General features: G+C 42.4%; 1 protein-coding gene across 9 annotated transcripts in view; it reads right to left on the bottom strand.

The window, feature by feature from the left end:
* Positions 1-622: 622 nt before the first annotated feature.
* Positions 623-10555, bottom strand: part of garnl3 (GTPase activating Rap/RanGAP domain like 3) — a 151908-nt gene continuing 141975 nt past the window's right edge. For 8 of the 9 annotated variants that reach the window (XM_087142944.1, XM_087142946.1, XM_087142945.1 and 5 more), the window contains 12 exons: positions 10202-10276; positions 9791-9854; positions 9086-9133; positions 8703-8801; positions 8192-8305; positions 7285-7448; positions 6776-6928; positions 6598-6667; positions 5982-6062; positions 5460-5578; positions 4427-4544; positions 623-3897 (listed from right to left, as the gene is read on the bottom strand). In XM_087142944.1, coding sequence (XP_086999070.1) covers positions 2966-3897; positions 4427-4544; positions 5460-5578; positions 5982-6062; positions 6598-6667; positions 6776-6928; positions 7285-7448; positions 8192-8305; positions 8703-8801; positions 9086-9133; positions 9791-9854; positions 10202-10276 — 2037 coding nt within the window. In that variant the 3' untranslated portion in view covers positions 623-2965. The remainder of the gene's footprint in view (positions 3898-4426; positions 4545-5459; positions 5579-5981; positions 6063-6597; positions 6668-6775; positions 6929-7284; positions 7449-8191; positions 8306-8702; positions 8802-9085; positions 9134-9790; positions 9855-10201; positions 10277-10555) is intronic. The other variant, XM_022228592.2, reaches the window with a different exon arrangement.

Below are 10555 nucleotides of genomic sequence, written 5' to 3'. Positions count from 1 at the left end.
AGAACTCATTAATTGGCACGCATCCCTATAACTTTAAAGCACTATTAACAGGCAGACAGGAACTCTACTGAAACGGAAACGACAGCGCGTCCTACTCTAACATGGAAGCGACAAGCCTACGGCATTTTGAGGACCGTGACTTTTTAAAGCAGTTGAAAAACTTGATAAAAAATTGTATTCCTCTGGAGGTACATATTTAATCGATTTGGAGGATTCGAAGCCTGTAAGGTCACCCGAGTCATAGCTATAGCAGAGTCGTTTTTGACATATGTAACTCGGGTTTGTTCTATTCAGATTCACTTAATCACATCTTTTAAGCATACAGACATTAACAAAACATTAACATAAACAACACCGTGTTATCCCCTATCATATACGATTTTCTTCTTGGGATTCGTTTGCAAAAAGCGTTGAAAGTGCGCCTCCAAGAGTTTGCAACGCGTTGACCAATCACAGTGCGCGAAATGGGAACACTGAGTAGTTTGCTGTGAGAGACACCGACAGCGGAGTACCCGCGAGATTGGGCGATAGGCCTTTACTTTGAAACCTAAAAACTAGTTACGATATCGCGCCGAGACAAATTACAAACACTACGTAAAATAATTTCCACTGAGCTTTCAAATAAATTAAGGTGCATTTATGTTTTATTGCAAAAGATAAAGGCATTAATCAGTTTCACTCTGCACAAGGTAGAATAAATAATAATTGATTTTTTCCAGACTTGAACTTACCACCATTAATGTCTTTTGTGATATACATAAAATTACACAAGTATAAAACCTTTGAGTTTCCGGAGAAAAGAGTAAAGCTTAAATGTCAGACAACCACCAACTGACAACTCGCTGCGCTTTCCCCATTATGCCGCGTTTCTATAAGTTTACGACCCGACTTGATACCAAAATGAGAAATGTCGACTTTTTCCCTGTAATATTTCTCAAACTTGAAGCTGTTTAACATATATACCTTGCTTAAGATACAAAAATAAACCAGCTTGTTAACTTAGCCGAGTCGGCTAACACCCTTTCTCTTTCATAAATCGAGTATATCCTAAGTTTGTGTGCTCACACGTTTCTTAAACGAACTTCCATATTTTTTCCCAAGAACGATTTTCGTAACGCATCGCAATTAATAAAAGCTCGTTTCGGTAAAGCTCATCAAGTTAAACACACACAGCCACGCAAGAATATCATAAAAAACCCAGCTAGGTCTCAAATACATCAATGAGTTTAAGCATCCTTTGAGACCTGGCTGTGCTATGTCTTGAAAATAAGAGTGAAATCCATCTTGGTTCTTTGATTTGAAGAAATCAAAAGAACGCCCTTATGCAGCGGGGGATTCAAACGACTTCCTCATACAAACAAACCACGCGCACCGCTTGGTTTTTCCAAAGTCGGCATTTTCTACTTTCGGTAGTTACGATAAATAATAAATATCGATTCTCAAGTGTGATATCCGAATATCTTCAAATTAGACAGAGACAACTGTCACCACAGAAAGCCATAATTTTATGATGTACCAAACACTTGACAGCAATTAGTTTACACGTACTTCGTATAAAAATCAAAATATTTAAATAATGTAATCAAATCGGTAGGTCCGTCAGTAAGTATACCACATTTTTTTTGATGGTCAACTGTAAACCATATTTACAGTTGCGTTCGGTAATAGTTGATAAACACATAATTTACGATGGCAAGATGAAAGTGAAAAATGTTAGATATCTTACAGCCGAGTCAATTAATCATTTGAAATTTATAATATTTTATAAAACGAGTCTGTAAACTATAAATGGAAAGGTACTTAAGTTATAACAGCACATTATCGTCGGCGTCACTTTTGCAAGGCCAGCCGAAATGTAACAAGTCCAAAACGAAGCTAACGAGGTTGAGAAATTAACATAGACAACCATAAAATGATATGAGGTATTCTGGCTTAAAAGCGGCGATATGAACTCTACAGATTCCAGTTGTTCGTCCAATGATCTACTGCATTCGATCCTGCCAAATAGTTCAACAATGGCGTCATCAAAAATTATTTCCACTTCAGCTCTGGGCCCATATACAGTCATGTATGACGTCATTGCCAAGCAGGGCAGCAGTAGTCCACAATAATCAGGACGAACGAACCTCCTCATAAAACTCAACAATTCATTTTTGAAGTAAAAATATTCACATAAACTTAAAAGTAGTTAGAACACTTCGCAAGTATTTCTGTTTTGCAGCTTAGAGAACGAAAACAAAACTGAGTTATACTCAACTACGGTTGACTTCATTTCAGCCAAAGATCCATACATTACTTGCGCAAAACATCAGTGGCCTCACGCCAGTTCAAAGTGGAACAACGCAACGCGCTCTTCAGCACTCCATGACGTCAGAAACATATATACCGGAGAAACGACCAAGGGTACCCTTCAATATCGCCGCCTACAGAGCAAACTTGTTGCAGTTTTCACTGCGAATTTGGTGAAATCCGGAGCTAGCTGGCGGCATGTTTACGACACGTGCGCGATTTCGTCCTCTGTGAGCAACTGTCAAGCCGATCTCGTCCTAAATTCTCACAGTTTCGGAAAGCACACAGCACGACGTTTTGTTTCAGTATAGAGCAATACGCAAACATGAAACAAAGCTAAATGCATCTGCGTCGTCGACTAACCCCGGAACGAAACGTTTGCCTCTCAAAAGAATATCGTTTCCCAAATTAATTGAAAAATAAAACCACGAAGTTTCCATTTCGGATTCGAGGTTTTGCCTGGGCATTTTTTTTCTTGTACTGTACATGCGTAGAATTCAAATTGTCAAAAAATCCAAAAGAAGTAAAATTGAATTGATTTTTTAAGGGAGAAAATGGGAAAATTTAAGGAGCTACAATATGCGCACTGGAATGCATTACAACTTTTAATACAAAAATAACTCTGGAATCGATGTAGTCGGTCTTCAGTATCCTCGTGGTTTTCCCTGGACAATCTTTACTTTAAATCAATGTCTTCTTCGTCGACTGATGAGGAAAGATAGAAAGGAAGGCTGGTTTTGTCTCTGACCGGACTGGTACTTTCGAAGACTGAGCCTCGGTCTTCGGAGTCTGATTGAGTGGACATGGTTGATGAAGTGGAGGGGCGACCAAGCTTCGGAGACCGCAGGAGTTTCCCGAGGAGTTCCGCTCTCATCTCCGCCTCAGACTGCGACGCGGTGGAGCCGCTGCTACTGAACCGGGGGGAGCGGGGCCAGGATTGTACGGTGGTGTCCGATCGAGAGGAATCAGACTCGGAGGCTACCGAGCTCGATCTACTGTCCATTCGCGAGTTACTGTAGAACACCGAGTCCGAGTGATTCGAACCGAACCGAGACCGCGTACCGGGTTTGGACTTGGAGGTGCCCAGGAGTTCGGCTCGTGCCTCCGGGTCAGCGCTTTGTGATGACACGGTCCGTCGGTGCTGCCGTGGAGAATGCAGACAACTGAACATCTTCCGTCTCATCTCGGCTGACGAGTCCTGGCCCGCACGTTGCGGGTCGTAGGGGTAGCCGCGGGGCACGTCAGTGCACTCTGTGGACTCGAAGGACACGTCAGATTCCGAGTACCCGGAGTCTGAGTACTCGGCCGAGGGGCGAGGCAGCTGGTAGGTGTTCCGCCACGGCGTCAGGCCCTCCGCGTTGCCGCTGTCGTTGGCCAGATTCTTCTCATACTGCGAGAGCGCGGTGTCGCTCTGAGGTCGGGTTGTGAGTCCGGATGCATTGGTTTTGCTGGCGCCGCCCGGGGATGTTTCGGCGATGTTGACCAAAGGGGAAATGAAGGATCGTGGCCGATTGTTGGTCGGTGGGACGGCCCGCTCTGTCATCTGTCCAACTAGACTTATCAGTGGGATCTTGAAGATGCGGGTGGGGGAACCCATCAGGGGAGCAACTGTGACAGCGAAAATATACATGGAAATCAAGTTTGACAGAACCTGGCGTACATGATCTTACTACTGTAACATTACTCAGACATGCATGTAATACCAAGATGTGGACCTAACTCAGTTATTCATCATTTCAAATTTGAAATTTGAATCAAGTCGAAGCCATTATACGTAAAATTGAGGCCCAGTTTAAAGGTCAGAAATTTCAGCTTTCGTAGTTGTCGTTAACACATTAATGTTGACCATAATGTTGAAGAGACGTAAAGCCACTTATAACATGAACACCATTCAAAGCTGCACGAGCTGCGAAAGACAAAAATGGTGCTTTTTTCAACAACGGATGTAATAGACTTTGAGATTTAAACTTGCTTTATTTTCCCAGAAGACCAACCTTTCTTAGATCAAGATCTACGTGTCATAAAGTAACTTCGTCGTCTCAACAAGATTTTCACAATCTGAGCAAACCCAAGACAAGATCTTTCACCAATTATCCACCAGTACTGAATTCTGAAACGTCAGCAATCTTTCACATACTTGCATTGGGGTTGGTGGGACTAGCAAGTGGGCTGAACGGACGCACAGGGTCCTTAGGACTTGGCTGTAGGCCGTGCAGTAGGTCGGGAGTACCCGTAGACGTGAAGTGCAGGTCGCACTGTCATATTGGACGAAATGACCAGTATTAGGTAAAGCTTACTCAGTACAAAAACCATACAATAAATGTTAACAACACTGAGGGCGATTGGTTGCAATGAAACCGTAGCTTCGAAGGAAAACGGCCAGTTTGGTTAAGACGTACCTGGGGCATATTTGTTCATCAAATAAAATCTTAAAATCAATGCACCTGAGTTAGAGAAATGGATTTAGCACCTGAGTTAGAGAAATGGATTTAGCATCTGAGTTAGAGAAATGGATTTAGCATCTGAGTTAGAGAAATGGATTTAGCATCTGAGTTAGAGAAATGGATTTAGCACCTGAGTTAGAAAAATGGATTTAGCATCTGAGTTAGAGAGATGGATTTAATGAATAACAACCAGAGCAATAACAATGTGGTGTTTATTCCGGTGTGGCGGTCTCAGCTGTCTCCCGGTCTCAGCGGTCCCCCTTACCAAATATGGTAAAAATACGTCATGCCATCTCTGCGCACAACAACGGGAAAGTCGTCCGTTTAAGTGGCGTGCTGAGCAGTGCAGTCCACGCATGCTTCACGTTGTACGTGACGTTACTGTACATAGGCCTACACCAAAGATTATAGCACCGCTCATAGTACTGTGCGAGTTAGTCATGCGGACATCTCAGCACGGAAGACCAACGAGACCGTGCTTGTGTCGCGCTGAAATGTCCGGCTACGTCAGGGGGGACCGCTGAGACCAGAAGATAGCTGAGACCGCCACACCAGCCCGTATAAAATACAGACCAAAAAAATGGAACAAAAAATCACAACAATGCAAAGACCAAAAGGAGAATAATACACATACTGACACAGACAGCAAATTGGGAAAGAAACGGGGCAAAAAATGTAGCAAAGCACTGCCGGGAAACACGAGTGCTACTCCATTTGGGCTCGTACCTTGGATGAGATGAGGTTGAGGCGTGGCATGGTCATCGTGTGAACGAGGTTGCCATTCACAACGAGGCGAATCTCCACGGAGTCGTGTGTGAACGCCAGAATGTAAGGGAAGGCACAAACTATAGCAGGGGAGAAAATAAATATAACCATACACTGCCAACTTTCTACGTCCGAGACAGTGAAAAAAAAACACGTGGACGCAGGCTTTTATTAATTACGTAAACAACGACCTTAGTTGACATGCGCAGCCTTTATGTCTATCACCCATGCAAAAGAGGGGTACATTTTGCGATTCATGGCTAATAGTCACCGTAAGTAATACTTGACACACTATTGAGTGCAAGGGCCATCAAGATGATAGAACATAACTCAATTTTACACTCAACTAGAATACCTGCAGCATATTCTCAACTTTGAAAAGATAGATAACCCATCCTACACTTGCCCGGTACTTGGCCGGTTGTCATAGTATTTTACTGACCGGTGACAGATGAATGAATTTAAGTTCTTGACGTATTTTACCGATGGCTTTAGGTGCGGAGTTCCAATGGATGTCAAAATCTGACGAATTCTCGCCTGAAAGCTTCTTAAATTGGGACACATCTGACAGAATGCAGAAAAAAGTCAAGTGAGTGATAATTATAAATAAAAACAGCTAATTTATCAACCAGAAAAACAAGTCAGTTCTCTAGCAGAAAAGCCAGTTTTCTAACAGCAACTTTCGAATTCTGGTGAATTTCCTTGATCTGAACAGGGAGTAGGTCGTAATGCTAACGTGTCTTTCTGTTTTATTAGAATCAGCTGCATGGTTTAGAGTGTCAATGATCGCTCATTCCCTCCCAGTCGATGATTAAAACAGGGTTTCAACAGTATTATCGTCCACATTTCTTGCCTCTTGTAGCCAATTGAACCCAATTGCCGTATAAAGATATGTATTTCCTATTTGTTTGAACCTTGATAATTGCTCCCCCTTGATGAAGAGGTTCATGTCTTTTTAAACCGGATACATTTCCCTTGGCTTCCCGACTATGAAACCAACCTGAATACATTAAATGTCTGTTTAATATAGTCAGGACAAATCGGCCGTAGGCCAGTTACGCATACAGACGAGCTTGCATGAGAGACTGTACAAACTTACGATTGTAAGACAAGAGAAGTTCGGGTTCCTCATCTTCGTATATATCCAAGGTAGACACGAGGTTCACCTGCTGCAAATCAATTATCACCAGTGGCCAATGTTAAATCATTAAAGGGGTAACCATCAGAGAATTTCACATGAACAGAAAGACCGGCAGTAAGACGGGACATGAACTCACTTTGCTGGTCTCAACGAGATGAAGACGGAATGTGTCTCCATTCTTCTCGTTGACCAGGTCAAACTGGTTCCTGAAGGCAACGCATATCTGGTTATCTTCCTTCCCGCCGTCTACCAGCGTCATGAGAGTGGGCACCTCCGAGGCAACAAGCTCCTATAGGACAATGCAAAGGGGGGAGCAGGTCAGACACACTCGACGGCTGGGACATGGCACGAGAGATGAGAGGACTTGGACTTCTAAGGAATCTCTTGAGTGAGTTAGGAAAGGATAATTACGACAGTAATATAGACAAATCTATCTTCAGAGCGATAACAAAGTTACTTTTCATCAGAACCGACGATTAAATTACACATCCTGGAATGATTTGTTATTCTACTGCACATTTTCCACACTTCTTCTTTAGTACATCGACCAGGAAATTAATAAACAAACCCTGATTTTATTATCTTGATTATGCGCTACACTCATGCGTGCTGAGCTTTAAGTCTCCAATCTAATTATTCGCGTACCCTGACGAACGTGAAGCCTTCTACCGGGTCGGTGTCGGCCGCTCCGCACCATGCCGTCCATGCAGCGCTGTGCTTCCACGCCATCACCAACAACTTCTTAGCAACGGCTACCACCATGCGTAAGTGGCTTCCTCCAGGACGACTCAAGGCGTACAGCTGACAACCTGCATGGAATAGGAGAAGGAACATGATTCCTGGCATCTCAGCTTCCTTCAATATTGGGAGTATGCATGTCGATGCTGTCACGTAAGAGCGCTTCATACAGTCATCGCTTATGCAATCACAGGTACTCCGTTGAACCTCTTAGTGCAGAGAGGCAAGATCATAATCATGACTAGCAAGCAAACCGAAGGCCGACACGCCTCTCCCCATTGCTGCCTGTCAAACACCAACAGTCATTGATGTGTCTATGGAGCCCAGAGCTCATCAGGCCAAGATAACGAAATACATTACTAGCTACCAAATTTGAATCCTAAATTCTACAACAGCGAGCTCCAACCCTCACCACTTGGCCAAATGTCTTTGTAACAGGGTGCCGCTCAGGTGAGTTACTCCTGGGGGATGCCTTTTTCTCCAAACCCATACAAAATGAGTGTGTCAAATGAGACATCAACACAGTCTGACAGTCTCGCTTTTAAGGCTAATGTAATATACTAATTCTGTGGCCCCATGAAACTGATATGCCACAAAGACATGAAACTGAGAAAAATCTAGTTTAAGTTGTTGCTTCTTGGAATTTTCTGTTTGGTCAGAATAATACCGCCCTCTATATTTCATAAAATGGACCCCTAGCTGTTGATATTTTTAGCAAATAAAGATATGATATCACTCTACACATTCACGCATCTAACTCAAAAAGTTTGAAAATGTGGCGTATCAGGTTCATGCATAGGGCCACAGAATTTACCTTTCGTTCTTTCCAATTTGTGATCTTTGCAATCATTCTTGGTTCGAACCACTAGCTCGTTCGGTTCGCCTTCAAAGTCAGTCAGACGAAACACGTATACCCTGCTCTCCTTCCCTGAAGTAGATCACGAAATCGGGAGATTCCATCAGCAAGAAACAAAATCGAATCATTCACGATTAGGATCATGTCAACATTTCCGATATCAACCAAGATTAATTTCTACAGATATCGAAATTTTGTTCATGGGTTTGGAAAGGCTGAGCCAATCGCTCTTTCGATGGAATTCTGTTCGTCAGAAAAATGTAGGGAACCTCATTTAATATAAAAACCGCAAGATTTAAAAAAATAAGTCAAGATTGAAATGCTTCGACACAAAAACTTTGAATTTTTGACCTTTCTAAGAAACATGCAAACTTTAATTTGTATATTTTTTTGGGAGGGGCGGTTTACGGGTGGGTTGGTGCTTCTGGAGTTTTCACCACGTTTATATACCCAATCACTAGCTCCCTACCTTTATCAGCTCTGAAAATGAGTAAATCGTGAGCCTCGACGACACTCAACTGCTTGACAGACACTGTCCGGTCAAAGAGCATGCGTGGAGGAAGACCCTCTGTCACGAACAATAAAAATTGGCAAACAATGCTAGGTAATCACAGCTCACTGACGAACGATAATCAGTAAATTCCTGAAACTTCATCTGTTAGCGATGTAACAAACAAGGTCAATCCAGACAGTTCTCCCTGTTAAGACTTCAGAATGAAACCTTCTTGATTAAAGTGTATAAAACGAAACATCCTACATAGCAGTTTGTATCGCTACATTGTAACGTTAATCTCTGAAATGAGGATACTTTTTCCCTTGCAACTGATTGAGTAAATTGTAACGGAGGCTCACCTTCAATGCAGAATATTCCAACCTCGGTGCCGACGATAAGCCGATCGCCTTGAAAAAGGTTAACAGACAAGTCCCATTTTTAATCATGCTGTCGAGTCCAAAGTCCGCTTTCTTTTTTCTGAGGTACATGGTCATCTCATTTTCCATGCCATGGAGGTTTGTGTTATGAAGAAAATGAAAACTCACCATGTTACAGTGCAATAAACGAAGTACCCGCTTGGAGGTTTGTCTTATAAATTACCCTTGCAAATAAGTCAGTCTACGGTGTCTCCGCTTCTGGACTCGTAGATCTATAACAACTGATTTTTATTTACATTGTATATACGAACTAATAAACGTGTCTTTCCACGGGAAGTAGTTGAGGTGAAGAGCAAACTGCATCTACTCAGTTCCTATCCCTGCATGCAGAAACAAGTTAGACCTAAAAGAATGGCTGCTAATGAAAGTTCTAGACAAGAACACGAGGCGTCTTATTGTAGCTTTGCACAACGAAGGACTAGGGTGAACTCGTAGTTTTATACTACTGTGCTGAAATGAAGTGCCATGCCTAGTCTATTGAATTCAAAACAGTGGGGTATTTCACTGACTTTGAAAGAGTCAGTGCGGGAATATATGCATTGGGGTTAAAAGCACCTGACGTAGGAATTCACTACAACCCGCCTTGTTTACAAAGATGTTTGGGGAGAAGAATAAAATTCCACTTACCCCAAGAATCTCCACACTGCACTTCGTGTGCGAAGTCATTGTGAATGCACTGCGGCTCCCAAGGCTGTTGGCAAGTAAACAGCATGAATTGAACCGTTCATTTAGGCCGTAGTAAAATGTCGTTGTTAAGTGACGTACTTTGGGAACTCTAAATGAGTACAGGTATATCATATTGTTTATAAACAGTAAAACCTAAAAACAGTGAACCTAGAGACAGATAAAAACAGATGTAAACAAGTTTAGCCGTACAGTTTGCCATTAAAATTAAGCCAGTGTTAGTAGAAAATGGGCAGAGGACTATAATCTTCAATATTGATTCAGTATTTGGTTAGGATGAAAGAGAAAAAAGTTGTCCTGAGTCGTCAGAAAGTAGATCCTCAGATAATCTTCCTACTCAGTAATCCTTCTCACCTCTCTTTTCAGGAGACTTGTTGTCGCTAGGCTCGTTGGGGCATCTCCTTTGACGATTGTCTTCAGTTTCAACAGCTAGGAGGGAAACAAACCAGTAACACGAGAACATTTTCTAACGATACCAAGAAAACCTAACAAATCTTGTCAATTGAAAGCACATCAAGCTCCATGTCAGCCGGAAAATACAAACAGCTGCTCGTTCTTGTATTACTCACAGTCTATTACTGTTTTTTTACATCTAGAATGTGATTCCCCGAGCAGGTGGATTTTACCGTATTCCTCGTTTAGAGCAATAAAAACTGACCAGTAGGCTCGTGGAGGGTTGAAGTCTACCCTTACAGAAAGAGACACTAA

The sequence above is a fragment of the Acanthaster planci genome, linkage group LG11 (genome assembly GCF_054643075.1).
Source record: "Acanthaster planci isolate LZ-2023a linkage group LG11, COTS_SCS, whole genome shotgun sequence".
NCBI lineage: Eukaryota > Metazoa > Echinodermata > Asteroidea > Valvatida > Acanthasteridae > Acanthaster > Acanthaster planci.
This window is presented reverse-complemented; position numbering and strand designations above follow the sequence as displayed.